We start from the raw sequence: 18,338 nt of genomic DNA, 5'->3' as shown, positions 1-18,338 counted from the left end.
CGGGGGCCGTCGGGATCGTCGAGCGCGGGGCAGAGCGGCGCCGTGTCCTCTGCGGCCGCCATGCTGCCCGCCGCCCGCCTGGCGCTGCCGCCGCGCCTGGCCCGCCGCCCGCCGCTCTCCTGGCGCTGGGGTGCGGCGCGGCCGCTGGGCACGAGCCGTGCTCGGAGGCGCTCGGAAGCGCTGGCCGGGGAGGCGCTGGCCGGGGCGCCGCTGGACACGGCCGCTAAGGAGTACTCGCCCAAGGTGCGGCAGCTGGTGCGGGACATCGCGGGGCTGACGCTGCTGGAAGTCGCCGACCTCAACGCGCTCCTCAAGGTGGGTCCTCGGGCTGCCCGGCCCCGTCCCGCTCCGCTCGGCCCCCGCCGCCCGCTGACGCCGCCGCTCTTCCCACAGGAGACGCTGAAGATCCCGGATGTGGGGGTGATGCCCGCGGGCGCCGCCGCCCACCTGCCCGCACAAGCGGCCCCGCAGGTACGGCGCGGGGATGGGGGGGATGGGAGCTCTCAGCTTCGCCTTCACCTCACCGCGGCTGTTTGCAGGAGGAGGAGGAGGCCGTCCCCATGAAGAAGGAGAAGACGCACTTCTCCGTGCGGCTGACGGAGCTGAAGGCCACCGACAAGGTGAAGCTCATCAAGGAGGTGAAGAACTTCGTGCCCGGCATAAACCTCGTGCAGGTGAGGACGGGGCTGCCCCGGCCCAAAGCGGTCTCTGCTCTGAGAGCTGCTCGAGTTCCCCCTCGGTGGGGCTCAGTGTGCCCAGGGCCATGTGCCTCTCCGAGCAGAGATGAGACCAGGATGCAGAACGGGACTTGCTATGCCCAACAGGCATCCCTCAGAGGAGCCCCATCCCTCCCAGCTCTGGTGCTGACTGAGTCCATAGCAGAAGGGGGAAGGGGGAGGCTCAGAGCAAATAGCTCACAGCCCTCTGTGCCAGTCTCCTTTTCTCCCAATGCAAGAGATGCTATGAGGCTTTCTGAAGAACTTGGGAGCAGCCAGGGCTCCTCAGTGCAGCTGGATTTGGTCAAGCTTAACACAGCTTGTCATCCAACGCGCTTCCATTCTGTACTGTGATGCTTTCATGTCTTGAGGATAATAACAGCACTTTCTATTTACCTAAGTGCGAGGAAGCAATGCTAAGCAGTGCTTAGTGAAATCTGCTTTAATATGTCACCCAGATATTCTGAGATGGATTTGCAGAGCCTCCTCCAAACCATTCGTAACAACGTATTGTAAAACAAATAATAACACAGACGTTCTGCTCTCAGTGATGTCAGTTCCATTGGCCCACTGGGAAATAACTGTCTGCCAGCTGGGTCAGCCTGAATGTTATGTCCCAGCAATGATTAAGATGCCAGAACCCTCAAACAGCTATGATCGGTGGACAACTGAAAATGGTGTGGAGAACCAACGCTAAGTCAGCGTGGCACGTGGAACCTGTAGAACAAGCTGGTTACACTTGTGATGTAGCCACAAGTTACTTTCATTTTAAAACAAGTTACAGCTGAAGGCTGGTTTTGCCTGTAGGGGTTGTGTTTCATGTTAGTTGGAAAAACATTATTGTAAGTGAGGAGTTGTCATAGAATCCTAGAACGGCCTGAATTGAAAAGGAGCACAATGCTCATCTGGTTCCAACCCCCTGTTATGTGCAGGGTTGCCAACCAGCAGACCAGGCTGCCCAGAGCCACATCCAGCCTGGCCTTGGATGATGTGGGGCATCCACAGCCTCCTTGGGCAACCTGTTCCAGTGCACCACCACCCTCTGGGTGAAAAACTTCCTCATATCTAACCTAAACCTCCCCTGTCTCAGTTTAAAACCATCCCCCCCTTGTCTTATCACTGTTCACCCTTGTAAAAGTCGTATCCTCTCCTGTTTATATGCCTCATCTGGATGAGCTTTTAAACAAGATTTAAGGTGGATTTAAATGAAATTTTCTTAGTGGTTTGGAAGAAAGTACTGCTGGAAACAAGCAGTACCCTGCCCAGGGGCTGTTGATGTGTGTGCAGCCAGAGCTGTGCTGTTCTTCCATCCGGAGATGTGAACAGCTGCTGCCTGGGGCTGAGGCTGCTTTAGAACAGAAGTTCAGTGTTAGGGAGCAAAGATGAAAAACCTCATTTGTGCTGCATGTCCTCACTGCAGCAAAATAGAGCAGGCTGTGCCTTCGGACGCAGCCGTGGGCTCTTGTGAGTGCAGGCAAAGCTTCATCTGCACAGCAACACCGCGTCCCTTCCAACAAAGCATCTTCTGCCTCTTCTGGTACATCATCACTGTGCCCGGCGTGCACTGACTGACACAGCCAAGGCTCACTTTATTTGTTCTCCACAGCACGTGAGCTGGTGGCAGCTCCTCACTTTGCAACCTCCCAGGTTTGTTGCTGCTGTGTGGTTTGGGTGCAGCAAGCCTGTAGGCTCCCACCCCATTCCCTGAGCTCACTGCAGTTAAACAAGGCATGATACTGCAGGAAATCTTAAACCAGTTACAAAACTTTTCAAGTGCCTTCATTTTGCTAAACTCTGCAACGTTAGAGGCTCGTATATATTTTATATGCCAAACTGCTGTCAGGCAGTCTGTGCTGGAACTCTTTTGTCCCAGTACATCAGACTCTGTGACTTCACTTGCACAGCTGTGTACAGAACTCAGGCGGCCTCTCCACCCGCTGGCACAAATATGTAAACCAAAACATTCATGCTGAAGAAATGGCCCGGCCGGGTCAGTGGCTGCGTTAGCAGATGGTTGTGTGTGTCCTGGGCACCTTCCAGGGCTGAGTGCTGGGGAACACAGCACACGTCACATACACACCATGCAGGAATTGGGGGCTGCTGCCCATGGGGAGGGGTCTGGATGTGCTGCCCTGTGCCATCGGGGCGAGGTGCAAGTGGGTGTTTTCCAAGTGGAAGCCTCGGGTTTCAGAGCATTAGGTGAGTTTTCTCTGGTCCGTTCACGCAGAGCTCGGGCTCATGGCTTTAAATCTGTTAATCTGGTTAGTGAAAGCTGGTTTACAGATCTCATGCTTTGTACCTCCCACAGGCAAAGAAGCTGGTGGAGTCCCTTCCGCAGGAGATCAAGGCTAACGTGTCCAAGGAGGAAGCGGAGAAGATCAAAACAGCGCTGGAGGCAGCAGGAGGGACTGTGGTTCTGGAGTAGGCGGCCCAGTGTCACCCAGAGGGACTTGGAGCAGCACCTGCCTGTGGTGCTCACACTGACAGAGCCAGGCCCTGGGCACCTCCGGGTGCCAGATGCCCTCGCGCCGCGTGGTGGGAATGCTTTGTCCACATGGTTCAGTGCGACAGCAGCGTGCGGTTTGGTGGGGCTGCCGTTTAGTTCTGGCATCACAACGAACTCTACATTCATAAAAGCCAAGTGGGAAAAACTCTGTAGAATCGTCATCTGTCAAAGCTCGGCCCGCTTCCCCCGGGAGCTGCACACACTCACGCGGTCACGGCGCTGGGGCAGAGGCGCTGCTCCATCACCAGCACCACGCAGCGATGCGGCTTTGCGTGCACGGTGACAGCGCAGCGCTGCCGCTTCCTCTTCCTCGCTCTCCTTCCTCCTCTCCCGTCCCCTTTGCCCACGCCCCCCATCCCGGCACCGCGCGTGGATGGCTTCCGCCTTCTCGCCCCTCTGGTTACTCATTGCCGCGGGGCCGGGCGGTGCTCCTCGCTGGGAGCCCGGCGCGGCGGCCCCCGGTGGATCGGCGCGGGGCGGAGCGCGGGGCGGGGCGGCGCGGGTCGGCGGCGCAGAACGGCGCCGATGGCGGAGCAGCGCGTGTCGCGGTGGTACTTCGGCGGGATCGCGTCGTGCGGCGCCGCGTGCTGCACCCACCCGCTCGACCTGCTCAAGGTGCGGGCGCGGAGCCGGAGAGGCGGAGCGGCGACCGGGGGCGGCCGCGGGGTTCGGGGGCGCGGCGGACGGGGGCGAGCGCCGCGAGGAGCCGCGATCCGGGGGCCGCGGGAGGGCAGAGGGGCCGTCCCGGTCGGGCCGCGCCCGGGGAGCGGCTGCGGTGCCCTCGGTGCTGGCCGCAGGCCCACTGGGCTGCGCGTCCCCGGCCAAGATGTCAGCCGGGCGCTGGACGCCTGGCATCCTCGCAGCCGCTCAAAGGGGCCGCGCGCGGCGGCGGCTGCCAGCCCTGACCCGGCCCGCGGCGGCGGCCAGGTGGCGGCGAGCCCGGCGGGGCTGCCCGGCGCCGCGCACCCGCGTGGGACTCGGGGCTCCGTCCGCGCGGGGCTCCCGGGAAGGACGGCGAGCCGGGAGCCGGCCGGGCGCCCTCCGTTCGCCACTGCCGAACCGGCGGAGTGGGGGGGAGGGTCGGCCTTTGCCCCGCGTTGTGTGAGCGAGCCGCGAGCGCCCCGGGCCGAAGCCGATCGCGGAGCTTGCCTTTGGACCGCAGCTACGGCGGAGAGGCCCCGAGCCGGGCATGGGGCCAAGGGCGCTCCTCTGTGCCGGTGGACCTTGGACCCCGGGGAGCCCACCCGGCCCGGCTGCAGGTGCACGGCCCCCGGCTGCCCTGCGCGGCCCCGGCTGCTGTGCCACGCAGTGAGCTCCGGCTCCCAAGGCCAAGCCCTTCCTGCACAGCCGGAGCTGGATTGTACTCTCCCACCATCCCGCTGTGCATCCCACGCTGTGATGTCCCCTGGGCTCTGACCCGCGCACAGAGCTGCGCTGTGCTCAGGACACACTCTGGCAGAGGATGACACAGCTCCTACATGAAGGCCCCTCTGCAGCAGCCCAGAGCCAGTCCTGCTCGCTCCTGGTGCTGGTTCTGGAACTGCTGAGTTGCTCCAGTGGGGCTGCAGTGCACAGGAGCAGTGCTGCAGTGCTCTCTGCCTGTGCTCCTCCTGCAGTTCCTGGAGGCCTGGTGCCACGTGCACGCAGGGCGGCAGGAGGTCATGAAAGCAGCAGTGCTGCCTGGTTCCTTCCGACCAGAGCTGTGCCGGCTGCTCACTTGCTCACATGTTTCTGGGTCATCCCACCGTTGATGCACTCCAGGGCTTTCCATGGTCGACTGCACACCGTGGCATTGCCTTGTGCCGTGCTCCTGCACCCACTCGAGTTGGCAGCCACATGGGAGGGGCATTGCTCAGCGCTCCACCTCCTGCACCTCCATCCATGTGCTCCTGGGCCGGGCCAGGAAAGGTTCCAAGCGCTCCTCAGATGCGAGCAGCCCGGAGCTGTGGCTGCTCACAGTGTGCTGAGGAGCTCCAGGAGCTGCCCACTGTGGGGCAGTGCCCTGACACCTCCAGGTTTTGCCCCAGGTCCACCTGCAGACACAGCAGGAGGTGAAGATGCGGATGATGGGGATGGCGCTGCGCGTGGTTCGCACCGACGGCGTCCTGGCGCTGTACAACGGGCTGAGCGCATCGCTGTGCCGCCAGGTGGGTGCTGCCAGGTGGGTGCTGCCAAGTGGGTGCCCACACTGCAGGGGCAGGCAGCCTGGCCCAGCAGGACGCCCTCCCTCTCCCCCAGATGACGTACTCTCTGACCCGCTTCGCCATCTATGAGACTGCGAGAGACCACTTGGGCCGTGGCAGCCAGGGGCCTCCCCCCTTCTATCAGAAAGTGCTGCTGGGAGCGGTGGGAGGTGAGCAGGGTGGTGGGATCCCTCTGATTCCCTGAGGCTGGAGGTAACCTGAGCACAGCTGTGCTTTGGCTGCAGGCTTCACTGGCGGCTTTGTGGGGACCCCAGCGGACATGGTGAACGTCAGGTCAGTTCTGCCTGTGCTGCGGTGCTGTTCCCACTCTTCCTTATGCTTCTCCTGCCCTGCCCCCCTGCAATCACAGCGGGTCCTGGTGGGGATCTCCAGATCTGGAAGGACAAGAGCTGTTCAGTGGGATGGCCCCAGGCAGGGCCCTGGAGGGCTGGTTCTTGTCCTTTGGGAAGGAGCTGCAGCCCTGAGCAGAGCCCAGCTCAGTGCTGGAGGGGGGCAGGGATCTCCCCCACCACAGCCACCCATGAAGGACGTGACACCCCTCTGCTCTGCCTTGCAGGATGCAGAATGATGTCAAGCAGCCAGCCCACCTGCGGCGGAAGTGAGTGGGGAGTGGGTGCCTCAGGGCTGGGGGAAGACAGTGCTGTGGGGTGCAGCACGTGGGGGAATCTCAGCCCCTGATTTCTCCCCCTCTTGCTCCTTGCAGCTATTCCCATGCCCTGGATGGCATGTACCGCGTCCTGCGGGAAGGTGAGGCTGTGTTGGCAGAGGAGGGAGACAGCAGCGGAGTGGAGAGGGGAGGGGACGGGGCAGCCATGGGCCTGCAGGGCTGAGGGCATCACTGCAGCACCTGGCTATGGCACAGGGCATGGCAGCACACCCACACTGCAGTGAGAGGCAGTGTCTGATGAGTGTCTGGGAGCTGGTGGGAAAAACGAGCTGAAGCAGGCTGGGGGAATGAACGGCAGTGGGAGGGGATGGAGCTGACCTGAAGGGAATCCATTCCTGTGGGCCTGGCGTAGGCACTGCTGTGACATACAGTGCTTGACATGAGATGCTGGAGAGGGGTGGGGAAGAAGGCTCCTGGGGGGAAGGAGTATGAGCAGTGCCCCAGGGCTGTGCTCGTCCCCTGTCCGCAGAGGGCTTGAAGAAGCTGTTCTCGGGAGCAACGATGGCATCCAGCCGAGGGGCCCTGGTCACTGTGGGGCAGGTAGGATGGAGGGGCCAGGGGCTGGGGCAGTGCATGGCACAGCAGGGAGGGATGTGCACTAACAGCTTATCCCTGCAGCTTTCCTGTTATGACCAAGCCAAGCAGCTTGTCCTCACCACCGGGCTGCTGTCGGACAACATCTTCACACACTTCCTGGCCAGTTTCATCGCTGTGAGCAGGGCGGGGGACAGCGCTGGGGATGGGGCTGTCTGCAGCTGGGCTCAGGGCTCAGGGTGGTGTTGCAGGGCTCAGATGGAGCACAGAGGCTCCTGTGCCGCTCCCTGCTCTGGGTCATAGCCCGGAGCCATCATCCTGCATGGCAGAGCCATGATCCCGGTGCTTCCCGCAGGGTGGATGTGCCACATTCCTGTGCCAGCCCCTGGATGTGCTGAAGACGCGCCTCATGAACTCCCAGGGCGAGTATCGGGTGAGTGGCCCCCCCTGCAGCTCCCGGCCCCTTCCTGCAGTGCCTCATCAGCTCTCTCCCTCTTGCCCCAGGGTGTTGTGCACTGTGCCATGGAGACTGCCAAGCTCGGCCCGCTCGCCTTCTACAAGGTGTGTGAGCACAAGGGGAGGTCGGGCAGGAATGGGGGTCAGTGTCCATAGCAGAGTTGGGATGGAGCTCTCAGGGCTGTGCAGCCGTGGTCCTGTGCCAGGCCCTGGAGGACGAGGTTCCTTCCAGATGCAGCCAGTCTGGTGTTTCCCCATTACATTCCCCACCTTCCAGCACGCTGCTCCCCATGGCCGGGCTGCAGGCACTCTTGGTCCAAGTGGAAGCATGCACTGACTCCCTTCTCACTGTCCCATTGCAGGGCTTCGTTCCCGCTGCCATTCGCCTCATTCCTCACACCGTCCTTACCTTTGTCTTCCTGGAACAGCTGCGAAAATACTTTGGGATCAAAGTGGTCACCTGAGCAGGAGGGCCGGACCCTGCTCCCTGGGACCACAGAACCCCCCACCGCCCTGGGCCGGGGCTGTCCCCTCCCCACATCCCTGCACCCGGGGCCGGCCGGTCCCAGCCCCCATCTCACACCCTCCTCCATTCTCAGCACCTCCGTTACCTCTGGGACGTCCCTGGGTCTCGTCCCCTCTGCACTGCACCTTCATCTGCCGTGGTTTTTCCCTCTCCCCCACCGGAGTGGCCGCAGCCCTGTCCCGGTGCACAGCCTCATGCCTTTGCCTGGGCTCAGCTCGCAGCGGGAGGGGCTGGCGGGGTTTCTTTTGTTGTGCCCGGGCTTCAGCCGGGAGCTGTGCAGAGCAGCGCTGCGTGCAGGCGGCTCCCGGCTCCCACCTCTCCTGCGGCAGCAAGGATGGACGTGGAGCAAGGGTGGAGGCGGGTTTGGCGCACGTAAGCATTCCCCGCTGAGTGCCTCTGTCCTCTACTCCTCCGCTGTCCCCGTGCAGCCAAAACGGGTCCGTCCCCGTTCCCCCCCCCCGTCTCCCGCTCAGCCAAAACTCCCCAGCGCCCGCCGGTCGCTGGGCTCTTCAGGGATTGTGCCTTATACCAATGATAAAGAAGGGACCTTTGGGGGGGAGAGGGGGGGGGCGTGGGGCGGCCGCGCTGCCTTGCTGTGCTCCTGCCGCTGCCTGCATCACCGTCCCCGAGCCCTGCAGTGTCCGTCCTGCCCCGCTTCTCCACGTACTGAGGTGCTCAACTCTCCCCCCCCCACCCGCCCTGCAGCCCCCCCCCCCCGCCCCTACTCTGCCTGCACGGGGGCTGCGGGCATCGCCGTCTGCACGCGCAGCGCTGTGCAGAGTGGCCCCGAGGGATCAAAGAACTGGAATAGCTGTGACCGTAATGTATAATAAATAAACAGCGGAACAACCGCGGCGTCCTGATCGCGTGAGGAGGGGAGAGGGGGGGTGCGGTGTTCCCTCCCCTCCAGAGCTGCACCCCCGGAGGAGCAGAGGTGATGGGGGATCCGGGCTCACCCGGTCAGCACCGCACGGAACGGGGCCGTCCCTGCCCCGTGGGCATCTCCCAGCGCCGGGTGGGGGAGCCGCGGCCGGGCCGTGCTCGGGGCAGCGCGGGGTTCCGGGCAGAGCCGTGCCAAGGGCCCGTGTCTGCTGGCTGCAGCTCCGTCCTGGACGTGACGCTAATTGGGCCGCGGCGGGCGGAACGGAGCCAGTCTGGGACAGCAGAGAAGTGAAAGCTCGTCACCTTAACGAAGCCTAATGATGCCGGCTGGCATCGACGCTTTGTTCCGGTGCCCGGCGCCGTGCGGGAGCCGCGGGGCAGGTGCGGGGCGATGCGGTGCTTCTCCCCGGGGCCGGCGCCGAGCGGCGGTGGGGATCCGCCGTCCCGAGGATCGGAGCAGCTCTCCCTTCCGTCGGCCCCGCACTTCCGTGCCCCGACCGCGTCCCTCGGGGCGCAGCAGCCCTCTGCCAGCGGGGGTTGTGTTCCCCTCAGCTCGGCTTCCCCGCCCCCGTAGCTCCCCGGGCGGCTCCATGTGAACGCGCTGTGCCCCGCGCTGGGGGCTCGGCCCGACCTGGGCTCGGGGGATGCCGCGGCCGCTCCGGGTCGTGTTTACCTGGCCGCGCTCCGCCAGGACAGCGTACGGCAAACACAGACCCGACACCGCCAGCGGAAGCCGGAACGAGAGGGTACGCGCAGCTCCCGGCCGGGCGCGGGGTCAGCCCCGTTACCGCGGTGAGGAGCCGCCAGCTCCGGGCACCGGCAGGGACCTCTCACCTCCCGACGCCGGGGCTGGGATGGAACCACCGCGCAGACGGAGCCGGGGCGCAGCGCCGGGGGCGAGAGGATCCGCAGCGCCAGGAGCGGAGCTGACCCGACAAAGCCGCGCTCGGTCGCATCCCTCCGCATCCCACCCGCACGGGGCCGGTGATCTATCGGCTGTCCTCGCCGCCGCGCCGGGCGGCACTGGGCTGCTCAGCACCGGGACGGAACGGAGCGGAGGAGGCAGCACCGAGACCACAGGCGGTGACACGCGCGGTCGCTCGCAGCTCCCGGGAGCTTTCGCTTGTGCCGGTCGAAACACCGGGAGGGGGCACCGGCCGCGCCCCCTCCGCCCCCCCGTGCCAGCGGGAGGAGCGGGGCGGCGAGAAGAGGCTTCTCTCCCACGATCCCTCCCCCCGCGACTGTCCCTCCCCCCCGAGTCGCCACCGCCGCCGCCGCCGCGGCTCTGGCAAAAGTTTTCGCCGGAGCGGCCGAGCGCGCCGGTCTCGGTCCCGGTTTTCGCCAGCACCGAGATGCGCCCGGGAGCCGCCGCCAGCCCAACCCCGACAGGTACGGACAGCGGGGAGGGAGGGAGGTAGGGAGGGAGAGAGGGGAGCGCCTGCACAGCACCGACGGACACCACATCGCGTGGCCATGAGCTCGGAGAGCGGCGGTACGACTCCGGGAACGGCCGAGACCCGACGGGGCTGAGCCCGAGGCGGAGGGCCCTGGTTCCGGCTTCGGTCTCGCTCTCCGTCCGGCTCGGTGCCCCCGGGAAGGGTTCGGCCTTCGGGTATCTCCGTGCTCGATGCTGCCGTGGCCGCTATGCACCCACACCGGGTGACTGGCACCGACCGGACTTGGGCTCGCTGGGAGCATCTCCTGTAGATGCCCCCACCTGAGTGGTGCCCACCGGGCTCCGACTGCAGGCACGGCTGTGGTTTCGTGCTGGACAGAAGCAGGGGATACTTTTCCACCCTCCGTGCTGCTCCCCAGGCTCCCTGGTGCCGCAGGGGCCCACGGCGAGTGCCCTTTGTGACTCTGTCCCGAGCTCTGCTGTGTCAACACGGTGTTGGTAAATGGCTTTGTTTAACGAGGACATGTTGGGTATGTGACCTTGCCGGCCTGGCGGCTGCATGCGCATCCCCAAAGCAACAGCAGAGCTCACCTCTGCCCGGCACGGCGCTTCCCAGCCCGGCTGCTCCCTCGAGGTGGTGCGGGGAGAGCAGGGCACACCACTGCCAAGCCAGCTCTGCATGCAGAGAGCAGAAGACAAGCATTTGCTGCCCACCCCATGTCCTCCCCACAGCTCGCTATGCCCTGTGCCGTGCCCACCATGCACATGGTGGGTGTCCTGACCCGTGCCAAGTTCAGCCTTTACCCCCTGATATTCTCAGCTTTATCTGTGCATCCAGAGGAAAATTCTGAGCCCGCAGTCCCCCTCCTCACCATGTTAGTGCCGCCCCAGCTGCGAGCTCCCATCCTTCCCACCAATCCCTGTTCCTTTCAGTGCAGGGTGATGCAGATTTTTTTTTTCGTGTTCTGTTGCCTGGAGAGGGAAAGAGAAAAAGACTGAGTGGAGAAGAGGCAAAATATGGATTAAAAATAGTTAATGAAAAAATGTGACCGCAAGCTCTGAGCAGCAGCGCAGTGTTGAGGCCAGCTGTGGAGCACAGCTCAGCTCCACACAGCTCAGCACCCCCAGTGCCAGGCAGGGGCAGGAGCTGGGGGGGCAGAGACAGAGGAGGCACATAGCCCCCGTGTTCTTCCTTTGCATTCTGCCCACCCGTCTGCACGCAAAGCCCCCATCCCTACAGGGCTGTGTTGGCTCTGCCCAGCAGCTGGATGGGAGCGCAGCCCGCAGCCCCACAGAACCACTTTGAAATGAGGACACCCTCCTGGGATGGGGCAGCTGTGTGCTGCTGCAGCTTGCAGCTCTCTGATGTACCCTGAAGCTGTCCCCAGTGCTCATCAGTGGTGTGAGTCAGGCCAGATAGGAGTGTGCTGAGCCCCCAGAGCGGGTGCACATGCACACACGCCTGTCTGCACTGACCTTTTCCTGAGCTTTTCCCACTCCCCTTCTTCCCCTGTGACATGCTGCCCACACGTGTCGCCCGCTGTGTCTCTTGTGCTGTCCTCCTGTTTCACGTCCCAGTTCATGCAGTGTGATGAACTAGACAAACCCATTTCCCCCAGACAGAGCCACACTGCTGTGGTTGCAGCCCCCCTCTGTGCTCCATACTGCCTCTGTCTGACCCCTGCACTTGCCCCCTCACACAGGGCAGCTGCAGGAGATGCCATCCCCTTCCCCTTCAGCAGTCCTGGAGGTGATGCAAACAGCCTTGTCCCGACGGCCGACTGCTGCTTGTTTGCATCCTTTGTTGCTGTTGACGAAAATGCTGTCAGGGCTGGTTTGGGTTTTCTTGGTCCAAAGTGACACAGAACTCAGTGCTGTTGGTGCTGCGCGACGTCGGCTCTCCGTGTGCCGCTGCTCGATGTTTCCGCCATCATGCAGCTCCGTGCAAATGAGCTGTGGTCGTTCAGTGTGAGGGGTGCCCCAGGCAGCTCAGCTGTTCCTCTGCAGCCCAAGTTCCTCGTGCCTGCTTTGCAGAGGGCAGACAGGGGTTGGAGTTGTGGGGGTTGCAAGTGGCAAACAGGAGGCGTCCCGGAGCTCAGGGACAGTGCAGACGGAGGCAGCACGAGGTGCAGATGACCTCTCCGGCACAGACATCTCTGGGCGCTGCTTGTCCCCTTCACTGCTGTGCTGGGAGGAGAGAGGAGCAGTGTCTGCTGGGCTCGGTTAGCGCTGGCATTGCATCAGCCCTGGCCCTCCACCATTCCCTCCCCTGCCAAGTGCCGAAGCCCCCGCTGTGCTGCCTTGTAGCTCAAAGCGCAAAGCCGAGCCAGCCGTGGAAAGTGCTGCATTAGTGCACTGGGGTCTAATCCCAGGGTCAGGAGGATGGCAGCCCCCACCACCACCTCCTGAGCTCTCAGCTGTGTTCTCAGTCCAGCCTCGGGGATCAGGGGGATGAGAGCTGCACAGAGGGACCGGGCTCTGCAGGCAGCCCCAGGCTCTGTGCAGGGCCATGCTGTACCAGGCTGCTCACGGGTCACGTTGCAGATGGCCATGGGTGTCCCCATGGAGGCTTCCCCAAGCCACTGATCCATGTAGCAATGAGCTGCAGCAATCCCAGATGTGGAGCTCATTCCCTCCCCATGTGAAAGCAGCCCCAGCTGGGGGGTGGATGGGATGGTGCCAGGCCAAGGCAGGGGCTGTGTGCCCACAGGGACAACATCCCACCACGTGTGCAGGGATAAACGTGTGCTCATCCATCCCCTGTGCCTTGCTGCAATGCCGCGTGCTGGAGAACCGGGGCAGGGATGAGGCAGGGCTGGGCAGGGCACATTGAGGCCTCCCAAGGGCTGGTCACACCCAGTCCCTAGCTGGGTGCTGTCCCCTTTCCCAGCACTGTGTTTCCCTTCCCTCCTCTCCTGCCTGTGGGCACAAGGTCTCCGCTTTGCTGCTGTGGGCAGTGTGGTGTTTGCAGCCCGTCCTCTCCCAGGGTCAGCAGCCTCAGAGACATGACACAGGGACATGCCGCATTACCCAACACCAGCATGGGGCAAAAGTCCCCCGTGCTCCCTGCAGTCCCAACAGATGCACCCACCCACATGATGGGGGCTTGGTGCCCGTGGCTCAGAGTGATGGGGAATGCAGTGCCTGAAGCCACAGCAAAATGGAGACTGTGACATGGGCTGGATCCATCCTACAGTGTCACCTCCACTGACAGTGGATGGGGACAGGGGCATTTTGGCCCCGGTGGCCACAGCACACCCAGCAGGAGCACCACAAGTACTGGTGCTGCCACTTCCAGCTCCTGGGACATTCTCAGTGCTGCTGACAGCCTGAGACCTGCCGTGCCAGCCCCAAAGAGCCGGACTGAGCAGCACTTGGCTCCCCCACATCCTCACCAGGAACAGCTGCATCTCCCAGAGTGTGGGGTCCCCCACTCTGTAGGCTGCTGGGGAGGGGGGCCGCAAAGCTCCACGGGCAGCTGGGGCAAAGGGCTGGGCAGGGCTCTGCTGCAGGGCCAGGGTGCATTGGAGGCCCTGTGCAGGAGATGAGGAGCGTGACTGCCCCACGCGCCAGGACCCCTCACCCAGTGCAGTCTGCCCAGTTTGGCCGCAGCATGGCTCTGGGGCATGGGGAGCACTGCCAGCCAGGAGGGGAGTCTAGGGCAGAGGGCTCCCCATGCTAAATCCCACTGCAGGAGTTAAAAATAGTGCAGCCTCTGCCCCAGAGCTGCCTGCCTGGCTTGAGAGGGCTGCCAGCACATCCACTGCCATGCCCCAGAGAAGCGCTTCACCGCAGTGCAGGGATGCTCGGGGTGGGGCGGAAGGATGGGGATGCTGCTGTGGGCAGGTGACTGGAGGGTTCCCATCAGTGAAGGTCCCTGAGCCCACACAGAGAGTTCTGTCTGCCCTCGGGGCCGGGTCCTGTTCTGGGACTGCCTAAATAAGGCGCGTGCTGGCAGGTCTCGCTCCCTGAGCCGCATCTGCAGCGCCACGGGCTGATTAATGAGCTTCTCAGGCAGCCGCCTGCAACATGGCGAGTGGGTCTGCATGGAGGAAACACGACTTTCCCAGGGATAAAAATAGGCAGAGCAGAGCGGCGAGCCCTGGGAGCGATGGCTGGAGGGGAGCCATGGGGAGGCCGGGGCTCAGCAATGCTGCAGCATCAGCTCCCACACTGCCCCCTTGTCAGAAGAGCTGAAATCCCATTCAGAAGCCCCATAACCGGCTTAAGGGGGATGGAGGGAGTTATGGCTCCTCGTGAGCCAGGCTTTGTGCATGAACTCCCGTACGCCGTGTCAGATGAGGCTCCCCATTGCTTGTGCTGGGAGCAATGGAGCTGGTAGCAGAGCCAGCACGGGGCCACACAGCCCCATGAGCCAGGGATCCCTGTGGTTATCCCCACAGCCACCTCCATCCCCACTGAAGTGCCAGGGCTGGGAGACCCATGGGGTGAGGGATGTGGTGCACTGATGTGCCGGCACCAGGGATGACCTGACTGCCTCACAGGGTTCTGGGCTGTTATAGATCAGCACTGATGCACATCAGGCACCAGCACTGATGGGGTGGTTAGGGCTTAGCTCAGGTCTGTGAGCACAGGATGGTCAGGGAGCCCTAGGAGCCTGAGAGGATCCACCCCATGCAAGTGAGTCACGTCTGAGCGTGGCTGTGCTCCAACTTCTCAAGGCTGATGAAAGGAGCAGGGGTGGCTGGGTTTGCTCTGGGAAGGCAGAGAGGTGGCTGGGGGCCATGGCAATGCTGTCCTGGGGAGGAAATGGCAGATAATCAAGGCCTGCAGACTAATGGGAAAGAACACAAAGAAACAGTTGAAAGTTAAAGGCAGGTGGAGAACGGGGATGTGAGCGTGGCAGTGGCAGCTCTGCTCACCTCACAGCACATCCCCAGCTGTGCCCCAGGACGAGTCCCACTGCACATCCCTGTGACTCATCCTCTCATGCAGGGTCGCCCGCGTGCCAGGGCCCTCACCACCAGGGCAGAGGAGCTGCCGAGGGCCGGTAGGAAGCCAGGACCCCACTCCCCATGCAGCTTGTGGCCTGGTGGAGGCATGTCCCAGCCACCTCTCCTCACTCTCCTGCTGCTGCTGCTCTGCTGCCAGGTAAGGATGGGCTCCCAGAGACACTGCCCACGGCAGCCCATGGCTATGCCACGCTGCACAGAAGGCTCTGTCCAATCCTGCTGTCCACACGGCACAGTGTGGCACATCCATCTGTGCCTGCCCACGGCCATCCTTGAGCCTCAGGGCCATGGAATGCCTGCCCCTGCCTGACCCTGCTGATGTCTCTGGTGCCATCAGGGCCCTTCTGCCCAGATCACAAATTTCCTCTTCGAAAGCTGGAAGGCTTACAGCGAGGAGTGCCACCGCAACATGAGCCGGATGCCCGCACCTACAGGTGAGAGTGGGCACCTCACACACACCCCTGGTGTCCTGGCAGGACGGGGACCCCCTGAGGGTGGGCATGGGGAGCTGCGGGGAAGGTGACCGCATGGTCTCCAGAGCTGACACTCCCCATGGGCTGTCAGAGTGCATCGCCATTCTGCCTCCCCACAGAGCTGGTTTGTAACCGAACCTTTGACAAGTTCTCCTGTTGGCCCGACGCACTGCCCAACACCACTGTCAACGTCTCCTGCCCCTGGTTCCTGCCCTGGTACCAGAAAGGTAACAGCAGGGCACGTGGTGGCATGGCTGAGCAGGGCAGGGCTGTGTGTGCATGCACACCTCCGTGCGGATCCATGCTGCTGCGGATGCTGCTCCATGTCCCCGGGGCTGTCGTGCAGAGCCCAGCTGTGTACCTGCAGTTGCCCCATTTCCCTCCTCCCCATGCAGTGAAGCACAGATATGTCTTCAAGACATGCGGGCCGGATGGGGAATGGGTGACAGGCCCCAAGGGGCAGTCCCTGCGGAATGCCACACAGTGCCAGATCGATGCCGAGGACCTGGAGGCGCAGGTGGGCAGCGGGTTGCCCCTGGCAGGCATAGTGCAGCCCCCGCCCCGTGCTGTTCTGCCTCATTCCTCACCTTCACCGCCCCCCTCACTCTCCAGGAAAAAATAGCCAAGACCTATGGCAGCTTCAAAGTGATGTACACTGTGGGCTACTCAGTGTCCCTGTGCGCGCTGCTGCTTGCCCTGGCCGTGCTGCTGGGCTTCAGGTGGGCACAGACAGGGGCTGCACCAGGGGGGGCTTTGGGGGAACGCACACTGACAGCAGCCCCCTGCCTCCCCAGCAAGCTGCACTGCATGAGGAACTACATCCACATGAACCTCTTCGCCTCCTTCATCGTGAAGGGCGTCTCTGTGCTGGTCATCGATGCCCTGCTGAAGACTCACTACAGCGACAAGATCGATGACTACAATGTGCGCATCTGGCTGAGTGATGAGGTGAGTGGGGGGCAGGGGGTTGGGGGGGATGGACCACGGCAGGCCCTGACCCCCACCTGCAGGCTGCCGCTGGCTGCCGGGCGGCCACGGTCTTCATGCAGTATGGCATCATGGCCAACTACTGCTGGCTGCTGGTGGAGGGCATCTACCTGCACAACCTGCTGGTGGTGGCTGTTTTCTCTGAGAGGAGCTACTTCACCCTCTACCTGTGCATCGGCTGGGGTGAGCGCAGCCTGCATCCCATTCCCATCCCATCCCATCCCTGAGCCCACACCGTGCCTCACCTGTCCCACCCCGTGCTTCCACTTCAGGGGCACCTGTGCTATTTCTCATCCCATGGGTCGTTGTGAAGTTTCTCTATGAAAACATCCAGTGAGTATCAGCCTGTGCCGTGGGGTGTGTGGGGTACGTTTGGGATATATTGTAGAGAAACCCATGGGACAGCCCAGCAGAGGCTCCACTCTGCTGCCAGCATGCAAGGAGCGCAGTGCCAGGTGCTGTGCCAAGCTCCAGCAGCCACCCTGACACAGGGCTGCCCTGGGGTCCCCATCCCTCTCCTCCGCAGGTGCTGGAGCACCAACCACAACATGGGTTTCTGGTGGATCCTCCGCTTTCCCGTGTTCCTGGCCATCCTGGTGAGCCCTCAGCCCACGGCTTTGCCCACTGCCTCCCCTGACTCAGCCATGGTTGGGGCCGTGGCCACTTCATGCTTAATGCCCTTCACTGCTCTCTGCCCAGATCAACTTCTTCATCTTCATCCGCATCATCCAGATCCTCGTCTCCAAGCTCCGCGCACACCAGATGCGTTACACCGACTACAAATTCAGGTGGGCAGTGGGTGCAGCCCCAGCCCTGCGTGCCCACATGCAGGTGGTGCAGTGCCCATGGCCACGGCTCCGCGCTACGGCTGCCCGCTCCGTGCAGGCTGGCCAAGTCCACACTGACGCTGATCCCGTTGCTGGGCATCCACGAGGTCGTCTTTGCTTTCATCACGGATGAGCACGCCCAGGGCACGCTGCGCTACGTCAAGCTCTTCTTCGACCTCTTCCTCGGCTCCTTCCAGGTGAGCGCAGCAGGGCCGGGCTGGCCACGGGGACATCGTGCTGGGAGGGATGGACTGGGGCCGAGTCCAGGCGCTGCCCCTCACGCCTCTCCTGTCTCTACCCAGGGGATGCTGGTGGCCATTCTCTACTGCTTCATCAATAAGGAGGTGAGCGGCCGGGCTGGGAGCGGGCGCGGAGTCGAGGGGCCGTGCTGATGGTGGCCGTCTGCAGGTGCAGGCGGAGCTGCTGAAGCGGTGGCAGCGCTGGAAGCTGGGGAAGGACCTGGCGGAGGAGTACAAGCACACCTACAGCCACGCACCCAGTGCACGCAACGGCGCTGGAGGCTGTGAGAAGCACCAGCTGGTGGGCAGCTGTGCCAACGGGATGGGCCGCGGCACGGCCGTGCGCTCCGGCTCCCACTACCTCGAGAGCAGCGGTGCTGCCGAGCAGCTCGACATGGGGGAGCGGCACCACTGCTACGAGTTCCCTGAGACCACAGCCGAGAGCCACTTCTGAGCCCATGGCTGCACCCGGAGGGCTGTGGAGGACTGAGCCGTGGGGCAGCCGCTGCCCTCAGCCTGGGCACTGCGGGGCTGCAAAATGGCCCACGGACAGGGCTGGAGAAGGCGGGGAGGGGAACGGGGGCTGGGGTCTGTGGGGGCTGGGAATTGGGGGGTGGGGTTCATCCTGTGGTGCTGCCCTTGTGCGCCTGCGAGACCCTCTGCACAGTGGTGTAATTTATGTCGTAACTGTGTAAATAGGTGTGGGCCCGTGCCGGGCTGCAGGGCCAGCTCTGAGTGTGCCTGTCTGTGGGGAATGGCCAACCCTGGGGAGGGGGAGCGGTGACACTACCACCCCACAGTGTCCCCAGTTGTCTGTGGGTGATGGGCACATCACCCCAAGCTGAGGATGGGGCCACATTGCAGGGAGCCCCTGCACTGCACTGCTGCCCTTATGGCCTTGCACAGGTGAGCAGGGCAGAGGCGGGGGGGAAGGGGGGTGGAGGGGGCTGCA

General features: G+C 63.3%; 4 protein-coding genes across 4 annotated transcripts; 3 read left to right on the top strand and 1 right to left on the bottom strand.

Annotated features, from left to right (window-relative positions):
• The first annotated feature begins 29 nt into the window (after nt 1-29).
• On the top strand, nt 30-3,398 carry MRPL12 (mitochondrial ribosomal protein L12). Its single transcript, XM_048965321.1, has 4 exons — nt 30-315; nt 394-471; nt 540-674; nt 3,025-3,398. Exons 1-4 carry the CDS (start codon nt 61-63, stop codon nt 3,139-3,141), a joined length of 585 nt encoding a protein of 194 aa, XP_048821278.1. The 5' UTR covers nt 30-60; the 3' UTR covers nt 3,142-3,398.
• A 294-nt stretch (nt 3,399-3,692) lies between these two features.
• SLC25A10 (solute carrier family 25 member 10) lies at nt 3,693-8,301 on the top strand. Its single transcript, XM_048965320.1, has 11 exons — nt 3,693-3,837; nt 5,250-5,369; nt 5,461-5,575; nt 5,651-5,699; nt 5,983-6,024; nt 6,130-6,173; nt 6,563-6,633; nt 6,712-6,804; nt 6,983-7,060; nt 7,132-7,188; nt 7,446-8,301. Exons 1-11 carry the CDS (start codon nt 3,748-3,750, stop codon nt 7,545-7,547), a joined length of 861 nt encoding a protein of 286 aa, XP_048821277.1. The 5' UTR covers nt 3,693-3,747; the 3' UTR covers nt 7,548-8,301.
• A 39-nt stretch (nt 8,302-8,340) lies between these two features.
• LOC125702360 (translation initiation factor IF-2-like) lies at nt 8,341-10,654 on the bottom strand. Its single transcript, XM_048965524.1, has 3 exons — nt 10,646-10,654; nt 9,326-10,133; nt 8,341-8,763 (listed from the first exon to the last, which is right to left on the bottom strand). The coding sequence occupies exons 1-3, from the start codon at nt 10,652-10,654 to the stop codon at nt 8,570-8,572; spliced, it is 1,011 nt and encodes a 336-aa protein (XP_048821481.1). The 3' UTR covers nt 8,341-8,569.
• Nucleotides 9,750-17,958, top strand: GCGR (glucagon receptor). The gene is made up of 14 exons (XM_048964990.1): nt 9,750-9,880; nt 14,844-14,999; nt 15,198-15,294; nt 15,453-15,560; nt 15,729-15,850; nt 15,946-16,052; nt 16,128-16,281; nt 16,344-16,503; nt 16,593-16,653; nt 16,847-16,916; nt 17,020-17,108; nt 17,206-17,344; nt 17,450-17,491; nt 17,556-17,958. The coding sequence occupies exons 2-14, from the start codon at nt 14,949-14,951 to the stop codon at nt 17,838-17,840; spliced, it is 1,485 nt and encodes a 494-aa protein (XP_048820947.1). The 5' UTR covers nt 9,750-9,880; nt 14,844-14,948; the 3' UTR covers nt 17,841-17,958.
• The last annotated feature ends 380 nt before the right edge of the window (nt 17,959-18,338 follow it).

This window comes from Lagopus muta, chromosome 18 (genome assembly GCF_023343835.1).
Source record: "Lagopus muta isolate bLagMut1 chromosome 18, bLagMut1 primary, whole genome shotgun sequence".
NCBI lineage: Eukaryota > Metazoa > Chordata > Aves > Galliformes > Phasianidae > Lagopus > Lagopus muta.
Note: the sequence above shows the minus strand (reverse complement) of the source record. Positions and strands in the feature narration are given on the sequence as shown.

Coding starts and splice junctions, on each gene's coding strand:
- MRPL12 (XM_048965321.1), top strand. CDS start 61: ATGCTGCCCGCCGCCCGCCTGGCGCTGCCGCCGCGCCTGGCCCGCCGC. Junction 316..393: donor ACCTCAACGCGCTCCTCAAG/GTGGGTCCTCGG, acceptor CTCTTCCCACAG/GAGACGCTGAAGATCCCGGA. Junction 472..539: donor CCGCACAAGCGGCCCCGCAG/GTACGGCGCGGG, acceptor GGCTGTTTGCAG/GAGGAGGAGGAGGCCGTCCC.
- SLC25A10 (XM_048965320.1), top strand. CDS start 3,748: ATGGCGGAGCAGCGCGTGTCGCGGTGGTACTTCGGCGGGATCGCGTCG. Junction 6,634..6,711: donor CCCTGGTCACTGTGGGGCAG/GTAGGATGGAGG, acceptor TTATCCCTGCAG/CTTTCCTGTTATGACCAAGC. Junction 7,189..7,445: donor GCCCGCTCGCCTTCTACAAG/GTGTGTGAGCAC, acceptor GTCCCATTGCAG/GGCTTCGTTCCCGCTGCCAT.
- LOC125702360 (XM_048965524.1), bottom strand. Junction 8,764..9,325: donor CCCAGCCCCGGCGTCGGGAG/GTGAGAGGTCCC, acceptor CTGCTGTCCCAG/ACTGGCTCCGTTCCGCCCGC.
- GCGR (XM_048964990.1), top strand. CDS start 14,949: ATGTCCCAGCCACCTCTCCTCACTCTCCTGCTGCTGCTGCTCTGCTGC. Junction 16,053..16,127: donor GCCGTGCTGCTGGGCTTCAG/GTGGGCACAGAC, acceptor CTGCCTCCCCAG/CAAGCTGCACTGCATGAGGA. Junction 17,109..17,205: donor TACACCGACTACAAATTCAG/GTGGGCAGTGGG, acceptor CGCTCCGTGCAG/GCTGGCCAAGTCCACACTGA.